Below are 22,363 nucleotides of genomic sequence, written 5' to 3' on the forward strand. Positions count from 1 at the left end.
CTATTTATTGAATAAAGCTCAGGGGCGTAGCTAGATTTTTTTTTTTCCAGTGGGGTGGCCAGAGTGACAACACCTCATTGAGGACTGGAGTGCTCATTGAGTTGCCTCGTAGGCATGCGTGAATCATTTGGATTCTAGTAACCCTTTAAGAAAACACAAGTCATTTATTATCATACCTTTCACGGTCAGGGTTTTGTGGAATAAAATGCACGAAAGCAATATTTTCTGAGCTTGACTAGATACCGTAATGCCATTTCCTATGCTTTTTATTTGTGTCTACTCATCATGCACTTCTATTTCAGCCACTGATTCATTAAAACAGCCAATTTTGACAATCAATACCATTTTGCAAACTGCACTAAATGTCGCATTCACTCAAAGCATATTCGAAAAGCACAACGACACAAACAGCTCTTAATTCTTCAGAATTCTAAATGTTGCTTTTTTGCTTAAATCTGTTCTTTGTATTTTAATGCAAGAGTTCTTTGCACTGGGGGGGGGGGACAAAATAAAAACAAAATTACTGTTTATTTTTTGGTTATTTCAAACCTTATGTTGTTGAATAGGTTCTTTTTTTCTACATGCATTGAGAAATGTATTCTGAAATACATTAAGAACACATTGTACAATTGTTTGTCCAGATTTAAAGTGGCATTATTGTCAGAAATCTGGTTAGAAAATGCTGGGTCCAATGTGACCCCCCTGCGTAGCATTGATGAAAAACTGCAGGAATTTATAGATACATTTTATTATAGATTGGGCTCCTTTTAAAACAAACCATATGGCATAAAATAAAAACATGAAGCAACATCAAATAATACCACTAAACAGACATCCTCTTAGCTCATACAGTTTAGCTAACCAGTAGTGGCTGGCTAAATTCACAGCTATATAGGATAGGTACACTCATTTTCAACCATGTAGCAATTTATCTGGTCACTGCATCACTGATTGGCTCAATGTACTGTACATGAAAGGGTGAATCGCCGAACTGTTCATCTATTTCTCACATTATATTACAAATAAATGATTAAATAATGATGATGAAATAATTGTGTTGAAAGCAATGGACTGATGACTTTTTTAATATAATTACTGTAAATGAAAAGTAATTCCATAACAGAAGTTTGTGAGTTTTGTTTGAAAGGGACCCGTTATTAAATACCGGGTCTACCGTTACACCAGTGATGCACCAATTTGTCATGATGACAACGTAAAAACAGTTTTACACGCACAAACACACAGTAAACATACATATATTAATGAACACAATATACTGCACATCTGTGGATTCATTATGCAATTACAAAATTCTAGCTGTGAAAAACTGAAACCCCAAGTAAAGTGTTTGGTTAGTCCATGTGATAAGATGTGACTATGTAGCCTACAATAAGACGTATTTGTCACCAATCTATCTTATATAGGTAGATATATATATAAAAAAGAATATAGCAGTTGTGGCTTCAGGCCAGTTGCATTATAAAGTGTGCAAAAAGGCAGTCAGTCATGATCAGAAGTAGTAAATATAAAGTACATTGACAACTCATGTTAGCTTTTTCTTTTACGTCATTTGTTTGATTTTGAGTCTTCTTTTCAAGTCTCTTTCATTGATTAAAAAAATGATAGGCAAGACTTGGATGAAGGCTATGAATGACAAAAAGCTAAATAGAAAGTTAACTTTTCTTACTTTGTCTAGTGTTGCGCATAGTCTTAGGACATCTGACCTGGTCTTTTTAATAGTCACCCTTCAGTACTGCCTCCCTCATGTGACTCCAAGCTGTCATTAGCCTGGGCCCAATGGAACTGGTAGCCTTTAGACAGCACAAGGCTTTCCAAGTCTTGGTCTTCAGCTCTCTCCATCAGCCTTTGCTCCTCAAGTTTAGACACCAGCATGTCCCTCTTCTCCACTGTCCTCATAATCTCAGATAGGATCACCTGCTCCTTCTGGAGCTCAGAGGCACTCTTCTTTGTATCTTTGGAAAAGAAAAAGTGAGAAGCTACAAACAATCAGCTCAATGGCTCCTTACAGCATGTCTGTGTGGGATTTACCGTCTTTACTCATCCTGCGTCGAAGGTCTTGCTGCAGTCGGCCCTGGATGTCCTCCAATTCAAGCTCCTGAGCACTGAAACGGACAGGAAGGAGTGACCTCTACTGGTCAGGTATGGAAAGCGCATCCCAGTCACACATTTCTCGACCAGATGCAGTCACTTACAAGATCATGAGATCAGACTCGTATCGTGCTAGTCTGTTCTTCTCCAAAACCAGTTCGAACCAGGATTGATAAAGGTGGGCTTGGTCAGCATCATTTTCCTGATTGTCAGTGCCTTGGAGGAGGAGGCAAAAGCAAGGATGAATGGCAAAATCGACAATTGGGTGGGGCAGGGTCCGGAAGGGATTGAAAGAATAAATCACGGGGATTGCGGGTGACACAGGAAGATCAGACATCACGTTTTGGAGAACACAGGGTTGAGAAAATGTCAAATTTTGTGGGGTTTTTTTGGAGGTCATTGCATAACTTTCTATTGTACGAATCAAATCTAAGATAAAATAAGATAAGATAATCCTTAATCTGAACCATATACTGGGATAAAAACACTGCGGCAAGATCACATGCTCTACTTGTTGCGCTATATCATTAAAGACACACTGTATAGAGGAGCATACATGAAGGGAGGAAAATTAGACGGGATTTTCAGTTTGGGCATCTATTGAGGTTTGACTTTTCTAGTCCTTCTTGCCTGATTCTGTAAGTACTTGTTTTCAACATTCTACTACATTATTCAGTACCTTCTTCTCCTCTTATAACTTTTTCTATGGCCACTCCTCTCTCCTCCAGGTCTCTTTGTTTCTCTCCAACCTCCTCCAGTTGCCGCTGAATCGCCTAAACGAAAACCACACACGGTGTACTCAGAATCAAACTGCGGTGATTAATATTCAAAATAGCACATGAAGAGAAATACGTAGGTACAACATGGAGTAGTACAGGTCAAATGTACCTGAGCTCTATGCAACCTCTTTAATTGTTCTTGTTTGGCCTGCAGCGCCACTGTCTTTTCTCGCCTCTTTTGTTGTCTTTTTGAAGACACCTGTTACCAGAAAGTTTCATCAACATTTAATAAAATGTACACAAGATTAAACAACACTAACACAGACAGGCACTCTACAGAAACTACATACAGGTGTACGAACCGTCATATGAGTCGATTCGCATTCATCATCAGTGGAGCTGGGCTCCTCCAAACTCTGCTGACTGGAAGCTAGGTTAAAAAAATATTGACAATGTTTCTAAGAGACTAATAAATTGGCCATTAAAGGCATGTCCAACAAATATAACATTTATCTATTGTATTGCAGAATAGTATTCACAGCACAGCACTTCAATTCTTCCACAATTTATATTAGCCTTATCGCAAGCTGTCTTAAATATTTTCTTATTTTAAATTCTTTATAGCATCCCACAAGAACATTAAAAAGATAAACTCAAAAACATTGCTAAGTATCCACAGCCTTTGCAATTAATCTCAAAATTGAGTTCAGTTGAATCTGGTTTCCATTGATCATTGGATTTCACCTTTGGTAAATAGTTGATTGGAACTGCTTTAAAAAGGCAAACACCTCTCTGTGTATGTACCTAAAAACGTCATTTTTTTTCAAAAGCCGACAGTGCGCCTTATAATCAGGTGCGCCTTATATATGGACCAATATTGAGCCACGACAGCAGGCGTGTCCAAAGTCCGGCCCGCGGGCCAAATGTATATATCTTATATATGGACAAAGTTTTAAAATGGGCCATTCATTGAAGGTGCCCTTTATAATCCGGTGCGCCTTATATATGGAGAACGTTTTAAGATGGGCCATTCATTGAAGGTGCGCCTTATAATCCAGTGCGGAAAACACGGTAATCGGATGATGTGGCGATGTGAACAGCCCCTAAAACACATTGAAAGTAAATACCCTATTTACTCGTCTTCGGCTCCATAGACATTTTGAATCTACCCAGATTTCTTAATTATCTCAGGTTGTCTGAATCACTATACTGACCTTTGTTTCTCAGGTTGATAAGTATCATCCTGATTTCCTTTTGGAGCTCCTGGTCCTTCCTGTCACTCTCTGATGACTCCCTCTTCCGAAGCCTCAGGGAAGAGAAGAGGGTAACTTTCCTGGAAGGCAGTGACGAAACGTTGTCATTGAAAACCCTCCCAGAGTTTCTGCGGCCCTTCAAGCAGACTTGCTGCTGCAGAGACGGCAGCTCCGGCCCAGCCTTGTGGTTTCTAGCTTTCTTCTCTTCGGATAACGCTGGTTCAGCAGTGGGAAAATGTAACTCTCCTTCTGACAAAGGCCTGCGTCTGCGTTGGCCGTCATGTCTGGGTCTTCTGGTGAAATGGAAAAATAAACCGAAACGCAGTGTGAAACTCATCACAGAAACACTTAATCACAAAATCAAACATTTGAAAGAGACACCTTATAAGAAGGGTTCTAGAACAATCTGTATAATATGAGCAGTATTAATGTGGCGCACGTAATTGTGTCTTTACAAACATTGTGGGGGCTGTGTTGGAGCTGCTGGAAGGATTGGTCACACCAAATGTCCTCCTGAAGGCGTTGGCAATAAGCTGGAAAGCTGAGAGGGAGGAGGCACTGGCAAATTGGCTTTCAGTTAGTTCTCCATGCTGGCCGGAATCTGCCTGAGGCTGATCTGCTTCTCTCTCTGCTTGGACCTGATAAAACATCAGAGGGGAATATGTAATGCAGGTCATTATGAGGTGAAGTGAATTCCATTTAATTCTCGTTGGACCATGGCGTTATAACAAGGAGAGTGATAGTCATATCTCAACCTGGTGTTGCTTTGTGGTCTTGGCATCTGGATTAAGTGAAGTTTCCTCTGAATGTGAATGAGTGTCCCAGCTCAAGAGTTTCTCTTTCTCACTGGGAGATAAGATCAAGCATTTCTTTGGACTGGCCAAGTTGCATGTTGTGTGCTTTGGATGCTTTTCGCTCTTCTCAATTCTGTGTTTGGGATCAGCTGGTGTCTTGCCTTTTGAGGTCTGAGTAAAGAACACCAAATTACTTTTTAATCAAATACCCAATACTGTTGGCAACATGGAGAGGATAAGAAAGTGAGCGTACAGTTTGCTTTTCAGCCGACTCAATATCCTCAAAGTCAGAATCCACTTCAGGAACAGTTTCCGGTCCGTCTTTGTCTCGGGGCCGGCTTCGTTGGAAGCTTTTGACAAATGTCAAAGGGAATGCTGGGAGGGGCCGGAGGATGATGAGAAAACAATGCTTACATAAGGCATTTGCTTAACGGGGAAAAACAATCATCACTACAATTTTCAACATACATGACGATGCATTTAAAAGCCGGAAAAGTTGAGCTTTAGAGAAATATACTCACTTGCTCTGATTCTTTGCTTCCAAAAAAGACTGTGTTTGGTCTTACAGTGACCTGCACACATTTGGGGGAAAACGATCAAGAAACAAAAAGACAACAACCTGTACTGACATTGGAAATCAGTCATGACACTTCTGTTTGATCAATTCAACAGTTTGGAAAAAAAAAGGTTTTAAAGGGTAGAAAGGTTTGAACAAGCATTATCAGAGACAGTTTCATCATCCGATTTGATAGAGATGAGTGCTTTAAGTAATTAATGGAAAGCTAGCTAGAGCGCAGCAATGAACATCCTTATTTCCCTACCAACCTCAAGAGGAGTTTAAATACTAATGCAAGCATCATATGATTAATCAAGTTGTATTTAAAAGTCACAACATCATTATCACTTGATCTCATTAGATTAAATCCAGTTGCGGTATCAAATTAGGAACAGCTACTTTTTTTTTTTCCTCAATTTCAATGACATGATGATGAATTTGATTAAAATATCATAACTTCACCATAGCTGAATAAAAGATTGTTAGTCATATTACATTCTCAAGGACAAACAAAAAAGAAGAAAGTCTAACACTTCTCAGACAGTAAGAATAAAAAAAAGGACTATTATTCTATCAAGATAGTGTTCTTAGATCTAATTCTAATGTCCAAGCATTCATGATATTTGAATTGAGTTATTGCTCAACATACACTATATGTAATTGAATTTACGGACTGAAAACCATCCTGACCTTCAGCCCCCTTTGCCTCTGTGACATCTTGCTCTGCAGGCTTTTCTATGCTGGGCACATCGAGGGTTTCCACAGCCATGAATGTTTCTCCGGGACCAGCTGTCAAACTTCTAGCGGCATGCATGTTAGACCTGTCTGGAAATTAAAAACAACACTAACTGGTTAAGGAGAATGAATTCAATTCAAGTTCAAAGAAATAGCCGAGTTAAATACACAGTTATTGTTTGAATTGAGCTTGAGAACAGGTACACAGCCTTATGATGCAAGGAGTAAGTATAGATTCAATTTCTACAAGTCTAATGTTAGCTAAAACAATGTGTCAACCTCTGGCACGATCACATTAAGTTACGATTCAACATATTGCAACAGAGTGCTGGAATCACATCAAAGGATGTCAACATTACATATATTACCAATGACGGTTCCTCTAAATCAGTGCAAAAAAAATAAAAAAAATAAACAAAAACAAAATGTAGGGAAATGGTGAGGCCAATTCTTCTATTTTTCATTTTGAGACTGACACATTTGAGTTTGACATAAATATATAAATCAAGCAAGAAAAAAATCAAATTAAACTTTAATCGATTAAAATATTGGTGTTAAAATCTGTATCTCATACACAACTTGTATAATGCACAAAATAATTTGTAACAAAAGAAACAAATGTTTCGTGTGCAATAACTGCATCACTTCTGAAAAAATACCTATTGGCCAGAAAAAGCGATGCGATCCCACTTGCACAATGATTTTAATGGCTTTCAAACTCAAATGCATTCAGTCTACAGCAAAGCCAAATAAATAAATAAATAAATAGATAGATACACAAATAAGTACACAAATAAATAAGAATAGGTGCACTAATTTTGGAGCAAAAAATACTTACTGTTATAGTTTGATGTTCCCATTTCAGTTGGCTACAGGTTTGTAAGAAGCAACTGATAAGCGTAAGCGCAACTGTGTAAAGAATTGAGAAAATGTGAAAGAGCCTCATCACCCGAAGAAAAAGAAATAGAGTGAAATATAGCCCAGTAGAAGATGACAGGAGACATGATTCACTTCAGCTTTGCTCAGGTATGAAATTCAATTGAGTAGAGATGAATAAATGGCATGTGCTTTTTATTTCCTGTCCTTTCACAGTTCCAAACGTGACAGACAAACATTATGACAAGTAGGTGATGTTAGGGCAACTAGACGCAAAAGTAGACAGAGGATTTTCTTGACAGATGGCTGTGAATGCAATTGTTAATTGTGTGGTTAGGTATGGAAATATTAAAAAATATATACATATTATTTCAATTTTAAGTCGTGTAATGCAAACTAACATATCTGATAATAACGCACAAACAATTGTTATCATTTGGGTTTATTTTCAGTTCTATTTACATTGCATAAATAGATTAAGAATTCTTTACAGAGATTCTCAAGAAGGAAACGAAATACAAATGTTGGTAGACTACATCAAGATCTAAATATCCAGCAACGAAGACAATATTTTTGAATAAAGAAAGCGAACACACCTTGTTAAAGCCCTGTATCCTTGAATATAAATAAAAACCTAGAACCTGTAAACATGCAGCTGAAAAGGAACGTAAACATGTTTCAACTTTAAAAATGTACAGTAGGATGACTCCATGGCACGTCTTAAAACAAATAATTTGCTTTAATTACAGCAGTTTTCTGAAATACACGTCCGCCAATATCTGCTCATTATCCCGTCTGAATAGTGAGTACAGAAAAAGTTGCCCATTGTAATTGTTGATTTATTTTTAACTATGCCATACTAGGTATTGCTTAAAAAAATAAAAAAATAGCGAGCGTCAGTAAAAAAAAAAAAAGTCATTTTGTATATTCACTACATCATATCAGCATATTAAACGGTTGATGGTGTGTGCAGCAAAAAGCAGCTACGTATTTGTTGGACAAATTCTAGCAGGTACACGAGAGAGATCTGGAGAGGGGTTCTGAAGGGGAGAGGTCTTCTGTAACACAGTTGTGGACACGCATTACTGTCAAACTAGCCTAAGAGTAGGACGCTTGATGATGATGGTTATGATGGATCAACTGAGGCAGGCAGATTGGTTGGTATTAGGGTGTTAGTGAGGAACTGCTAAGCACACGGGTTACTAGGGTCACACTGATGTTATGACTGCCAGGAAATACAGTGACTAATAAGGGATGGATACGTTCAATAAAATGTCCATCTGTGCATCACAATTCTTCGGAGTGGGAAGGTAAAAAGAAATGTAGCACCTCCCAAATTGAATCATGCATGATACATAATTGCCAATTGTCACCCTCCTTTTGTTGCAAATGTTAGACTGAACAAAATGAAGTGAATGAATGAACTGAGGAAGAAAATAGATAAGAAAAGATTGTTGGAGGCAGAACAGATTTAGAAAGAATACTCAAAATAAATAGATAAACTCAAACCAGAGAAATGCAAAATTGAAATGATGTATTTGGTCTTTTTTCAAGCATAAAGTACATAAATTAGAGAAATATTGAGAGTTAAAAGTGAGCAATTTTGTTGGCCTTAGGCAAAATAAAAAATAATAATGAACCAAAGTACGAGACTAAACTAGAAAGCAAAATAAATATCTATAATGTAATTTTTATCACTGGTGTCCCAGTGCAAATGTTTTGAGTGCAGTGATTTTAGACCAAAGACAACAAATAAAGTAAACAAAACATTGTTTTGGCATTTCCATTGCAGTCATTGTGCAGCAGGCAATATCCCGAGTCAACTGCCATGTGGAATTCTTATAGTTTGTTTAAAAGCATCCAACGCATTGTGAAAGTTAGATTTGAAGCAAGTTCCAGGTTACTTCCAAGTTGCAAATCAATGCTGCATTAACAAAATTCTGACATTTTAGACATTTCCACTCACCAGCTAAAACTAAATAATGGAAACTAGTTAGGTGTTGTATACCTTGACTATCAAAATAAACTTTGCCTTCAAAAATATTATATCCAATAGGGCACTTTGGAATGCAGGAATGCTAGACAAACTCCACATGATCGGGAACGAAACGGAGCACACTTAGGTAAGACAGAGCCCTCGACTATTTCCTCAGCTCAGTACGCAAGCTAGCTGAGGCTCCTGGCTGATCTGTCCAAGCACCTCGAGCATTACACAGAGCAGAGAACAACCCATGCTCATCAACTCATACAGGAACACATAATCATGCGAGTAGCTTCTCACATGGGTACTCAGAGCTGCAAAACACTCACGCACACAGCCCAAAAGATGTCCAGGAATCACACACGCAGCCCGGCTGGCATGCCTCGGCCAATTCAGGCCTCGCTTAAGCAAGGAAACCAGGGTACCTGGAGGTTGTGTCTGGATGTCGCTTGTCAATGGGTTTCTCTCTTTGTCTAGCACCAACGCTGTGACGTGATTGTGGTTGTCCTGCACAGATCAAATCACAGAGATGACAGATGCAGGACAATAACAATGTTAGTGTGTTCTGTCTTCTTTGTAGACATGCTGTTTGACCATCTCGTTCGAAAGATTTTGAAATATAGCTTTTGTGACATCAAACCATACCATGGTTATATTTACCTTTCTTTTCCTGAAGTGTGTACTGGACTGGTATTGACTATAATGCATCTTACAGTAGAATTTTGCTGGAAGAATACAAACATGACAAATTCAAAGTATTTCACAACACAGGCAAGATTTTCAAGATTAAATGGTACATTTTGACAGTGATTCAAGCATACCCTCATACGAGTTGAAGGTGTGGCCGCCCAGTCGAAGTGTGCAGTTACAGACGTCACAGCGGAAACACTCTCGGTGGAAGAAGTAGCCTTCAGCACTCAGTCTCTCCATGACATACACACGCTTCAAGCAGAAATGGCAGACGTCGCTGCCACCAAGTCCAGACTGGAATTCCTTACGTCCCACACACTGAGAAAACGATAGGACATGGGTAACGTTAAAATGACTTTAACCCTATACGAATACATATTACGCAAATCATAGGAACATTTTCAGTATGAATAAACTTTCCACTAGTGGATACAAGAATATATTCCTAAATGCATGAACGCAGAAGAAAAAGTAGAATAACAGCCATGTTTAATTCCGGGATTATTATTATTATTTTTTTAAAACAGAATATATATAAAGCAAAGTTTGCACCAAAACTCATTGTGTAAAAAAGATTGTTTATTAGAATGAACCCAGAGAACACGGTCGATCACTCCACAACAAAGCAAGCGTTTGAGTTGCGCACTGAAATGAAAAATATGTGAAATGAGTGGCAATAGTTGAAAAATGTCGAAGGAAGGAAGGAAGGAAGGAAGGAAGGAAGGAAGGAAGGAAGGAAGGAAGGAAGGAAGGAAGGAAGGAAGGAAGGAAGGAAGGAAGGAAGGAAGGAAGGAAGGAAGGAAGGAAGAAAGAAAGAAAGAAAGAAAGGCGGGAAGCAAAACAGCAAAGAGAGAACACCTCAAAGGCTTGGATCCCAGCAGGCAACCTCCAATGTCCTGGCACAATATGATATCCACTCCAAAAGAGTCTTTCCAAAGATAATACCGCCTCGCTTTGATTGACACTGCCATAATTATTTCACAATTGTTTATTATTGTGGTTGTATTTCACCGTGATACATGAGAGTTGTTTATTCATTTATCCTCTCAAGCTGCTGAATTGCAGTACACTGCTACAGCTCTGCAAACTCAAACTCTGCTACATCATTTGAGCTATGACGGATTGCAGGCGATGAGTTGTGTAGCTGTAATCAAACACATCATCGTTAGGCCTTGTCAGAGGGCACAGCACTACTGAGTGCCATTCTGCTCTTCTCTTTTAAACGTTTTGTTTGAACATAATACTGTCCTGTACATAATGTTGCACCAGAATGTCATTCACTGTGCACCTGTCCAGTAACTATACAACAAAAATGAATTTGAATCTTGCACGAAACATGATTGATTTGACAGGATGTGAGTCAGGATGTGACACGATATCAGGCGTGCTAAGCGAGCATGAAGCTGGCCTTGTACAGTAGCTATCCAGTGCTGAAACGACTCTTTTAGAGCGAGTTTTGTTTTTAAATCAAGTTACTTGCGATTGCATGCATAATGCAGAACTTCTGAATATCTTTTGCAAACAAAACTGCAGAGAAGCCCAATAACTCGACTGTTAGATTTCTCACTGCAATATCAAAACACACATCTTACCATAGCAGCACTGGGCCTGTGATCTGTCTCATAGAGGATGGCTAGCATTTGGGCTTTAGCATCTATGGCTGAAGACACCTTTCCAACTGTGCGCTAACATTGACATCAACACAAATGAAAGGACAACAGAGGGAAGCAGAAGATTGACAAAAGAAAGTCAGGAAAAGAACAGATCACCCTTTCCCTGAACAAACCTGGATTTAGGTTGGTTTTAACTGGTTTTTAACTGGTACCTCTTTACTGTAGCTCGGAGCTCCAGTTGGACAACTCTCAGAACGAATGACTGATTTTCGAACGGTTCCTTTATGGTCTTTGAGAACAGAACTTCCATTGCACTAAGACATACGGCAAAGGGAAGAGTAACCTATGAAAAAGTGCTGATTCCTAGTAAATGACGTATGTAATTAAAGCATGCACAAGGTTGCTTCATGCCATGCATGCTGCTATTGTCATAAATGTGTTACCTTTGCATTTATACAATTTTTGTGGCTCTCCGATGTCTCATTTGAAGTTTTGTGGATTTGCTGTGTTTCGAGGCGGCCCTGAGGCCCGTATTGAGTCCCTGTATCTTTGTTTAACAGAGAAAAAACTGGACTTGAAGAAAAGTGGTTTTCAGGGAGTGATGTGGCATCCTGGCTTGCATTCGAACCAGATATTTCAGTGGGGGCTTTGCTGTTACTAGACAAGGAATCCGCTTGACTAGTTTGCTGTGAACTTTCAGAGTCCACGTGAAATGTGGGAAAGGGAGATTCTTTTTTGTGCTTGAGGTGAAGAGGGTTAAAGAAACCAGCCTGGGCAGTGGGGTCAGGGACAGGGTGCACCATAGGGTAGATTTTTGTGCTTATAGATGGAGGAATAGGCGGGACAGAGGTAGATAGTTCAACCTAGGGAAGAGTCAAAAGTTAAAGGATGAAGTAGAATAAGGAAAACAAGAACTCAACATACTATTACTAGCGTCGGGCAAAATCCTCATACCTCCAAAACTATGAGTTTTCAGTAGACCCCAAAAAGGGCATGTTTTTTCAAACATTAACATTGCATAGTCAAAGACAGCAAGCTATTTTCAACACTTTGGATAGATCAATAAGTTGTTTAAAAAACTCACCTGACTGATATATTGCATAGATTTTGGAAAAAAATAAAAATAAAACACCAAATTGTAACATGGGAGGTTTCTGCCTGACGCCAACAATATACTAACTCAAACCTGTGCTTGAGGAAGAGAGGGAAAATGAGCAGGAGTAGGTTTGTCGGAGCCAGTAAACAAGGACGAAAGGAGGACAGCTCTTTCCTTTATCGTCTTTTGTGCAAACTGTCTAGCAGACAGCCTCTCAGCTTGATTCTGCAGGGTGGACCAACAAGAGGCAGCAATAATACTACAGCTTATAATGAACACTAAAAAGCAAACAACTGTGAACGGCATCTAAAGATTTAATGAAGCTTTGTTCTTTCCTTAAATGCCAATACGGTACACCCATATGTTCACCTGTTGCATTTCCTCCTCTGACCTTGGTGAGGAAAGATCAGTGTCCAACAGAGCAGAGGCAGAATAATGGCTGGCTTTAGCTACAGGGGAGGTGCATTCTGTGTAGTGTCGTTCAGGGCTTGGTGAGCGCAATGGGCTACTGGGGTGTGAGGGTGAAGGAGAGCGACTGCCGCGTTTTGAGTAAGAATCAGGATTCTCCAGTAAGCGGAGGTAGATGGAAGGCTGAGGAGATGGAGACAAAGAAACATGGAGCCACAGTAGGGAGTGATGACAAACTACATCTATGGTAAGAATAGCAAGTTGAAAACTACTGAGCCATAAATGACATGACACAAGATACAATGGGTGGAGCATACCTGCCATTTGCGGCCAAGAGAAAGAGGAGGAGGAGGAGGAGGAGGCGGAGTATCCTTGGGCTTTGCAAAGCGGGGATTTTCACCCTCCTCCTCCTCCTCCTCCTCATTTGAGAGAGGAAGTGGGGTGGAGGAAGGTGACAGAGATGAAGAAAAGGGCAGGTTAGGTAGGTCATCCTCGGGCTGATTGTAGAAGGAATGGGAAAAGCAAATATTAAAATAAAGAGAAATAAAGTGATGTCTGGTTGTTCACAATCTGCACCTTGCTGTGACGTGAGTTAGGTTTGCTGCTGCCATTTAACACCCGTACCTATAATTTTGCTCGCAAATGAAAGAAACAAATTGGCCCAGTGATTGGCTCACTCATTTCCTGAAAATTTTAAAAAGTCTACTTACTCATAAGTCAAGGTACCACTGTATTACACCACGCCCCAATCAATTCAAACGTATCTTATTTTTAGGTAGAATATCACTTTTTAGGGTGCTTTCATTTTAATTCTCTATTTCCACTTGTTTTGCAGCAATGGACGCAGAAATAAGACAAGCCCATGCACCCAAGGGTTCATAAATTTCTCAAATGTTGATGCATTGACTACTTCTTGATATCCGACCTTGCCATGCATTTTTTCTGCCGCGTTCTCCTCAAATTTGGCCAGCAGTTGGGTTGCCATGGATCGGACCTTGTTCTCCCGCAGTTTCCCATCCTCACCTGCTGAGGGCGCACTGTGACAGGATAACTGGCCCAATGGACCCAAAGAATATGAAGCAAGATCATGTGAAGAATAGTCATAAACTTCATCAAATGGTCGAAATGTAAGAGGAACTATTTCACTTCTTTTTTAAATATGATGATATAATTGGCCTACCTTTGTGACGTTACCCTTGCGTCGCCTTTTATTAATTGAATCATCGTCCATTTTCTTGTCATCCTGCGAGAGCAAGCACAAGATTCCTTTATTATAATAAAATTAAACCTTAACATGATAATTTTCCTTGCAATATACACCCAGCAGACATCCAATAATCCATCTAACCAGTTTCATGCCCATTCTTTACCAATGTAATGACTTGAAAGAAAATATTTTTTTATATCAAAAGAGCAATGATGGTTCTCTGACAAGATGCCAAGTGACATAAAGCGTTTCCATTGGTTAATTCAACAAGTTGGTTCATTCCAAAGAGTGTTATACAACCTTTGGGATCCTCTTCCTGGGTTGGCTTTGTCCTGTTTCTCTTTCAATATTTTCATTCCTTTCTTTTGCTCCTGGAATGTAGAAGCACATTAGATTTAAAAAAAAAAAAAAGTAGGCAATACTTAAGCAATAAAGGTATGGGATAAAACAAAACATTCTCAAAAGTCACACACACACGCACATGCATGCAAGAAACAACAAACAAACAAAATGTTTTTTTAACCTTGACCTTTTTTGTTTCCAGGCAAGTTCCTGAAGGCTTCATAAAACTTGGACAAGTATAAAACCATTAGCAGCTTGTCTGGTTCAGCCCCAGCGAGCATCTCCTTTCCAGTCGTCATTGGCTGAATCCCGAGGTGGTGCTCAGCCACATCAAATGCCAATTGATTGTTTGCTGCTACGTCATCTTCATAAAGGGAGTTATAGTCGCTGAAACAGAAAGACAATCACAGACATGTTCATTATCAATGCTCAAATTCATATGCTAGCGAGTTCTGCCTTTGAAGATCACAAGTTAGCAGTATAACTATCTTGACAATCACATGGGTGAAAAACAAGCAATTGTGAAACTGTGCGAAGATGGGAAATCAATTATAAATATTAATTTTCAATACATCGTGGACTGTTTGCAATCCAATGACAAAGTGCATTCAATTTCAAGAACAGGTGCTTTGCTCCCTTCATTTAAATATTTTTGTCTATTTTTCATAATTCAATGTTTCCAATCATCAATCCAATCTCAGTACCTCACAAAGGCAAACCAAGTGAAATTATTATTTTATAATTAAACTGTAAAAAGAAAAAAAAAAAACATACAAACCCATTGCTCTCCCCCACCACATTTCAAAACCAAATGTCTTAAGTTTGAGGCAAAAACAGAGGAATTGTTGTTGCAATACTTTGGGAGGAATACAGAAAGTGCATTCTCACATGAGCTCAGGCCTCTGCCTATGTATGAGTGCACAAAGAGCAAGGCCACTCCTCCAGGAGGATGTCAGGTTGGTGATGTTGACCCCTCTATAGCCATTAGTCTGTCTCTGACACCACGTCAGCAGCCTGTTGGGGCACACCTCAGATTCTGTATAAGAAAGAACATTATTCACGTTACTGAACTTAGAACAGCTAGGCTTGAAATAAAGTGATTTTGACGCACACCGTTTGCCGTCATCGGCACTCGTTACCATCGGTCCTCGTCGCCACCCACGCCTTGTATGCGGAGGCATTTTTGGAGCGCCGATGGGGCTGGCGCTAATGGCAATGGCAACAAGCACCGATGGCAACGAGCAGCAATGGAGCGTCGTGTTTATTAGGCTTTGAACGTATTTGATATTTGAGTCTCACCTCTGGAAAGGTAGACAGGTCTACCTATGGGACCTTCAAAGTGAGAAGAGTCATGTTTGCCATCATTGAACAGGTGGCGCACCTTAGAGGTAGAAAATGAAGTGATGCTCTTTTTAGTAAAGCAATGACACATAACACAATTCATTTTTATCCTTGAGCAAGCAGTAACACTGGGTATCTCCATCCAAAATTGCAACTGCACTCCTTTATGTAATAATGGATTCATTTTCAATAAGCGTTAGACTGACCTGGTGGGGGCGAACATTACTGGAGTTAAGGTTGGGATAGCGGGTTGCAGGGTCAATGGTATATTGATCAAAGTTTTTACTGATGTTCTCTGGTGTGGTCTGGGGAAGTAGCCGATAGATGCTCTCCCTAAAGAATGATACAACAAACAACTGAGGAACAATTTGTAGGTATCACACTGCATTATCATTATTTGTAAAGATTAGTTATCCTTGCAGAACATTCAAAAAGGGAGGCTGTATTTTGTTTGCAAAATGCTAACAATCCTCCTGGACTGTTCTATTTTGCATTCATTGTTTTGATGCTGTAGACCAGGGGTGTCAAACTCATTTTTGTCGCAGGCCGCATTAGAGCCATAGTTTCCTTCGGAGGGCCAATATGACTGTAAACGACTTACTATCTTATACGCATACACAACTAATTGATGACTAACTAGTTTTGAAATCAGAGACGAGTAGAATTGTTCAAATATCTTAAAAAGATTGCTCGGAATTAGAGATGCACCGATCCGACTTTTTCAGTTCCGATACCGATGCCGTGGCTTTGCGTATCGGTCGATACCCGATACCGATCCGATATTATGGTTGACTTGATTGATTGATTGATTGTATATTTATTGATCCCCAGGGGTGGGGAAATTCAGGCCCCAGCCGTATTCATACCACAGAGTGGGTATACAAAAGACACACAGATGGCATGAGCGCAACTCAATAGGCTCTCATAAGGCTGCCACACAACGGTGCCACAAAGAAAGGCAGAAAGTGCTCAAGATAAAAGCCATCAAAGCAAAACAAAGCTAAAAGACAAAGGAAAAAAAGTAACAGCGGCCAACCAGCACCCCTCAATACAAGAGAACACCCCAAAACACACAAAATAGCCTCCACGGGGTCCATAGACAGGTGTAGGGGCAGTCCAGTTCAAACTTAACAAGCTACATAACTCTACATGTGGAACAGAAAAGACCAAAGGCAATGGCATCAGGCAGACTACACAGTTCTTTGCTCTAAATTAGGGGTGTCCAAACTAACGGTCCAGTTTTTATTGGCCCGCAGCAAATTCCGAAAACATAATTGAATATGGCCCGCACAAGAAGCTTGAGCTCAGCTTCTCAGTTTCCACACTAGATGGAGCCCGCCACACAAAGCGTTTGAGGTCCCATTAACACCCCCCCCCGGAAGAGAAGCGAACACGCAGCGTTTCACATCCGATTAGCCCCCCCCCCATTCGGGAGAGAAGCGAACGCGCAGCCTTTGACGTCCCATTAGCAACCCGAAGAGAAGCGAACGCGCATGGTTTGACGTCCGCTTAGCAACCCGGGGAAGAGAAGCGAACGTTCGCTCCATGTTTGCGTTTATTTAGAAAACTCTCGTGGCATGCGGCACACGTGCTGCTGGCGTATGACGGAGCCCGCGTCCCAATAGATTAAGGAAAGTATCGGCTCAAAAATCGGCTGTATATCCCGATACCCGATCCATCTATTTTGTTGATATCGGGACCGATATCCGATCCAGATATCGGATCGGTGCATCTCTACTCGGAATAGCTCTATTTTTTGAAGTGAAGATAATTTGTAGTCGATGCACAATGAAAACAATCAAGGATATTGGCAGACAACTTATTTCTTGTTCGAGAAAGAAAAGCAATGCCACATAACCTCTCGGCCAGAATTTCCAGAGGGCTCTTCCCCTGTGCAAAGGCCTTCACCATCCAAGCTGTGTCAAAAGCTGCCAAAAAACCTCGCGCGCAACCTGTACCCATCGGCCAGAAAGGCTGTGGAGAGAATCATCATCATCATCTTGGTCAAGGAGAATAATTTCTCTAAAGATCGAGTTAGTGCTTATTTCCACTGACAATACAGACCTCAAGCAGACTATCTCCCACTAGTGCAACCAGTAGCTGGTGTCCATGTTTTTCCCTGATCAGAGCAGCATTCTCCGAGGCATACATGCTGGTGAAGTCAAACATTGCCACATCTGGCTGGCCGTAGTGGTTGATAGCATAGTCCAGTGATGGTAGCTGGTAATTTGTGCCAAAATCAGCTGCCTCTCGGGCATACGAGAGCAATGCTTCCTGGTTTACATTGTCAGTGCTTAGTAAACGATCCGTTTCTACATAATCCTATATGAAAAACAAAAAAGAGGAAATCAACACTATATATAGAACATCAACTTGTATAGTAATTATTTAGGGAGATGGGGGGTTGCATTCCTAATTGAATATTTACGACCACTGAGTCAAGCCGCTCTATGAACATGTGAACTTACATCAATAATGACCCCTTTGTCCAGCAAACTCTGCTTCTTTGCAGTCATAACAAAGTAATGAGTGTTGTCTCTGTAGTAAACAATGTTCTCCAAATCAATTCCTGAAAATATGAAGACAAAGACAAACTCGAGATTTAGAACTGACATTTCACTTAAAGTATGTATAATACTATAGTATAATATAATAGTCTATATGTACAGGGTGTCACAATTCTTCAAATTTTGATTGGTCTTTTTTTTTCCTTAGCGCACAGAGGCCTGTGGCATATTTAAACTAGTTAAGTCTAATATAGATTGTATTCATTGCATTCTGTATTTAATACAAAATTTAACAGTGGACTGTGCTAATGATTGTCGGTATTTTTGTTGCAGTTTCATTACACTGCTTAAGCGCAGCACTTCAAACCATACGATTAAGAAGTTACGTAGCTCCTTAGATATTTTAACTTTGATGTCAAATTATCACATGGTGAAATTCAACAGAATTTTCACTAAGATGAATGTGCCGTTAAACTCAACGGTCGATTAAACAATCTGAACCAGTGATTAAAAAATAACAGAGTTTAGAACAACTGGCCCCTGAGGGTTAAGATCAGGGGATAAGATAGATTGACAGACAGACACTTTCTTCCTTGCAAAACAGCACCAGGTAGATTAGACGAAGAGTGTTTGTAAACAGAAGTTTTCAGATCTCCAGATTTTCACTTGATCCATGTCTAGACTTGGCCATTTGAAAGCCTTGATTTGTTTAGTTAGGAAGCATTTTGGTCCAGATTCCGCTTTCTGTTTTGGATCATTGTCTTGTGAAATTTAAGGGTATATACAGGGGCAATATTTTGGTGATTAACCTGTTTCTTCCTTGAGTTCAAGGAAGAACTTCTGGTTGAAGATAAAGGCAACTCCACTAATCTCCTCCACTTTGGCCTCTGCTGTGGTGTTTCTGTTGACAAAGTTTGCCGTAATAGCAATGGCGAGCTTTCCTCGAAACTCCTTGCGCCTGAAACCTACCAAAAGCAAAGAAAGAAATGTTTGTGAACAACAACAGCCAAAAACAATTCAACTTTAAAAGGCATTGATTCTATTTGACCAATTCAGGGGAATCAAAGTTTTACAAAGTAGAACATAGCTGGGCAACAAACTTGCCTGATAATAACAGTGTGCTTGTCATGAATTTAAACGGTATGCTTCTGGTAAGAGATGACAGCTTGTCATACTACAGGGGCACAGAGGACATTAAAATAAGCTTGGTATTCAAAATCTGTGGCTAATGGGTTGTGCAGCTGTGGGACATTTGGCTGTAAAATCTTTACGCAAATATAGCGGAGCTATTTAACAGGCTGTATAGCAGGAATAAAAAAAATGAAAATTATGACCTCGACCACAAACTCGGATGGACATTATACAATACTTGCCTTCCACTTAAAAGCATGTAAACAGGAAATGCTTTAGTCAGTGATGGAGGGTAGCTTTGGAACTATTCACAGAAAATAAACAGTGCTTTGACTACAGAGTTGCACTTAGCATACTACTTTTGGGGGGAAAAACATTCCTTAAGCTTGTTTGGGCTAATAATGTGAACAATAGGACAACATTTAAAGACTGACTAAAAAAAGCACAATCACAAAGTATAATAGTCCACAATCCGATTCCTCCTGATATTTTCTTTAACTTTACCATCTAATGTGTTTTTGCGTCCATCAGCTCCAATCACCACATCAAAGTCCATGTCTGAGACGGGGTGATTTGAAGGCTGGATATCTGCTCTCCAACTCGGACCTAGCAAAGCAAACCAGTCTGGTTAACAAAGATGACAGGGAGTTGGATGTGACGTGTTCAGCAGTAATGCTGTTCAATTGAAAACAGTGTGGAGAAGGGGAATCTTTCATGTGCTGCTGTTTATTAAGCGACAAAGTTTTGATTTGCATGAGGAACAATGGGAAAGCGTGAATGCTGAGATTAGTGACCGTCAAAAGTAAATTTATTGTCAATTTCTTCACATGCCAAGACACACAAAGAGATCAAAACTACATTCCCACCGTGTTCGGATTACTCTGTTTTAATATACATTACCAATGTTTATGAAGAGAAACTTACTGTCGTCAGTCTGTTCTTCTGGTGGCTCAACAAGTTTAATGAATTCCACATTGACATGAACTTCAATGCCCAGAATGAGACAAATTTTAAGCAGCATCAACTGGAGCTGACGGATACCTGGAAGAGATATTAGCACTTGCAGAGAGGATGCATGTATATATCAAAAAAAAAATAATAATAATAATTGTAAAACTAAGGGCAGATTAGCATACGTACACAAATCATCCATTCATTAAATGAAGATGCATGGATGTTACTACAGTGCTGCAATTTCTCTTCTTGACTCGCACTCTTTTTTTTGTCATTTAATGTTTCATTTTTAATCAGTACATTCTTTGAACATGGTTGGAAAAATCACACATCACAATAATATTATTCCAAATCCAGAAATAATTCCGCATTATTCATGGGAAGAGTAAAGCTAATGAAACAGTGTTTGTGAAATAAAAGTATTGCTTTTATTCAGTGCTTCCTCAGCACTGGAAACAATGATATTTCAAGGGAACTATTAAAAACAATGCCAGCCAAATGTACTCACTGATATGATCGATGGACCCAGCACAGAACTTGCCATAGAACTTCTTAGCACCAAGGCCTCGGAGGTCTTCAATGGTGAATGGCCACAGATGAAGCACATTGTTCCTGGAGAACGTGTCCCTCTTTTCAATCACCACCACATTACAACCCAGCAAAGCCAGCTCGATGGCTGTCCGCAGACCACAAGGTCCGCCACCAATGATCAGACACTAAACAGGGTTAGAGAGGTGATCAAGAACTACTCGAGGGGAAGACAATTTGGGCTCATGATAACATTAATATGTATATTTGTAGTGTGGAAGTACTTAGATTAGCAAAGACATACTGTTTAAATTAAAAGTAAGAAAACATTTTCCTTTGCTGACTCTGTCCTTTAATTGCAGCACAACCAAAACAGAATAACCAAACAAGACATTTGCTGTGGTTAGCAATGAAGACTAAAACAAATTCACAATAATAATCACAGTAACAACTGACTTTCTGAAACTTTTATCTGGGATAATGTAATAATTATTATAATTATAATAAGATGCAACAATACAATTTTGCATACACACAGTTCAAATCCCACAATGTAAATTTAGAACCAGCTTGGCCAACGAGCTAGGAGCAAAGTGTTTTGTTTCAAATACTTTGTTTTCACTAAAAAAAAAAAAAAAAAAAAGAGTCTGGGGTAATAATTCAGCTGTTGTTTTTGGCCAGCCAACACTGCTATCGCCACTCTTTCCTTTCCAGACATCTTATCTTCAGTTATGTATGAAGTCATTGAAGCAGCATGTTAAAAGGGTGTAGCTTTTCTAACATAGGGGCGGAGTGTGCCCTGGATTTATCTCAACATACACGACGAAGTATTTCGTTGAGGCAAACCATTTAATGGTGGCCCTTAGTCTCCCCCAGAATATTAATCTCTCAGTCGATGCCTTTTGGACTATTTTGTGCTTCGGATTTGGTGGGAACATTTTCAATATGCTGACTGTAATTTATCAATAGAAGCTTTATTCTTATCATTTGGCCATAATGTATTTTCAACAGAAATAAACAAATTGTCAAAACATACTTTTAATAACTGAACATTGGCTAAAGCAAAAGTAATATATCACACTGTGCATGTGCACCTAATATACTGAGAATTATAGTTTTGTGAGCAATTCTGTGTCTTACCCTAGTTCCTTGAGAGGCTTTATTCTGGCTGTACACTTTTTGCTGTGCCCTCTTGTCCAATTTGGTCCACAGAGGTTTGACCTTCCAGGAGTTGACTGCTGCTTTCAGTGAGCTGTAGAAATTGCTATAATCCAGCGGATCCAGTTCCAGCTGCCTGCAGAGGATACTGAAGGCCTGCAGAGTTCCTTTACATGTGGACATCTGGACAAAGTTCTCAAAGAGTTGACTAGCCTTAGCGGTTCGCTCATCCTCCGTCTTGCCCATCCTGTCTGATTGTTACCAATGTCTCCTTTCCCCTTTTGACTCCTTGCACACTCTGAGAACTCTGTCCTAGAATGTTGCCATGCATATCTGGGAATGGAAAATAAAGAAATAATGAATAC

General features: G+C 39.7%; 1 protein-coding gene across 4 annotated transcripts in view; it reads right to left on the reverse strand.

Moving 5' to 3' along the window:
- Positions 1-1,740: 1,740 nt before the first annotated feature.
- mical2b (microtubule associated monooxygenase, calponin and LIM domain containing 2b) overlaps positions 1,741-22,363 on the reverse strand; it is a 29,000-nt gene continuing 8,377 nt past the window's right edge. Inside the window, exons 2-37 of one of the 4 annotated variants that reach the window (XM_061282590.1) lie at positions 21,981-22,331; positions 20,821-21,028; positions 20,283-20,399; positions 19,863-19,964; positions 19,037-19,192; positions 18,189-18,289; positions 17,785-18,042; positions 17,579-17,694; positions 15,927-16,053; positions 15,679-15,760; positions 15,268-15,415; positions 14,567-14,766; positions 14,338-14,408; positions 14,011-14,073; positions 13,756-13,881; positions 13,148-13,327; positions 12,792-13,013; positions 12,513-12,647; positions 11,770-12,189; positions 11,539-11,640; positions 11,306-11,398; positions 9,845-10,031; positions 9,684-9,748; positions 9,449-9,530; positions 6,122-6,256; positions 5,397-5,447; positions 5,129-5,250; positions 4,837-5,046; positions 4,541-4,719; positions 4,043-4,374; positions 3,191-3,258; positions 2,998-3,087; positions 2,789-2,882; positions 2,214-2,325; positions 2,050-2,123; positions 1,741-1,973 (exon numbers count right to left, since the gene is read on the reverse strand). In XM_061282590.1, the coding sequence (XP_061138574.1) occupies positions 1,741-1,973; positions 2,050-2,123; positions 2,214-2,325; positions 2,789-2,882; positions 2,998-3,087; positions 3,191-3,258; positions 4,043-4,374; positions 4,541-4,719; positions 4,837-5,046; positions 5,129-5,250; positions 5,397-5,447; positions 6,122-6,256; positions 9,449-9,530; positions 9,684-9,748; positions 9,845-10,031; positions 11,306-11,398; positions 11,539-11,640; positions 11,770-12,189; positions 12,513-12,647; positions 12,792-13,013; positions 13,148-13,327; positions 13,756-13,881; positions 14,011-14,073; positions 14,338-14,408; positions 14,567-14,766; positions 15,268-15,415; positions 15,679-15,760; positions 15,927-16,053; positions 17,579-17,694; positions 17,785-18,042; positions 18,189-18,289; positions 19,037-19,192; positions 19,863-19,964; positions 20,283-20,399; positions 20,821-21,028; positions 21,981-22,244 (5,325 nt within the window). In that variant the 5' untranslated portion in view covers positions 22,245-22,331. Of the gene's footprint in view, positions 1,974-2,049; positions 2,124-2,213; positions 2,326-2,788; positions 2,883-2,997; positions 3,088-3,190; positions 3,259-4,042; positions 4,375-4,540; positions 4,720-4,836; positions 5,047-5,128; positions 5,251-5,396; positions 5,448-6,121; positions 6,257-9,448; positions 9,531-9,683; positions 9,749-9,844; positions 10,032-11,305; positions 11,399-11,499; positions 11,641-11,769; positions 12,190-12,512; positions 12,648-12,791; positions 13,014-13,147; positions 13,328-13,755; positions 13,882-14,010; positions 14,074-14,337; positions 14,409-14,566; positions 14,767-15,267; positions 15,416-15,678; positions 15,761-15,926; positions 16,054-17,578; positions 17,695-17,784; positions 18,043-18,188; positions 18,290-19,036; positions 19,193-19,862; positions 19,965-20,282; positions 20,400-20,820; positions 21,029-21,980; positions 22,332-22,363 lie in introns of those variants that run through there. The other 3 variants (XM_061282591.1, XR_009714895.1, XR_009714896.1) reach the window with 3 other exon arrangements.

This window comes from Syngnathus typhle, linkage group LG7 (assembly GCF_033458585.1).
Source record: "Syngnathus typhle isolate RoL2023-S1 ecotype Sweden linkage group LG7, RoL_Styp_1.0, whole genome shotgun sequence".
Lineage (NCBI taxonomy): Eukaryota > Metazoa > Chordata > Actinopteri > Syngnathiformes > Syngnathidae > Syngnathus > Syngnathus typhle.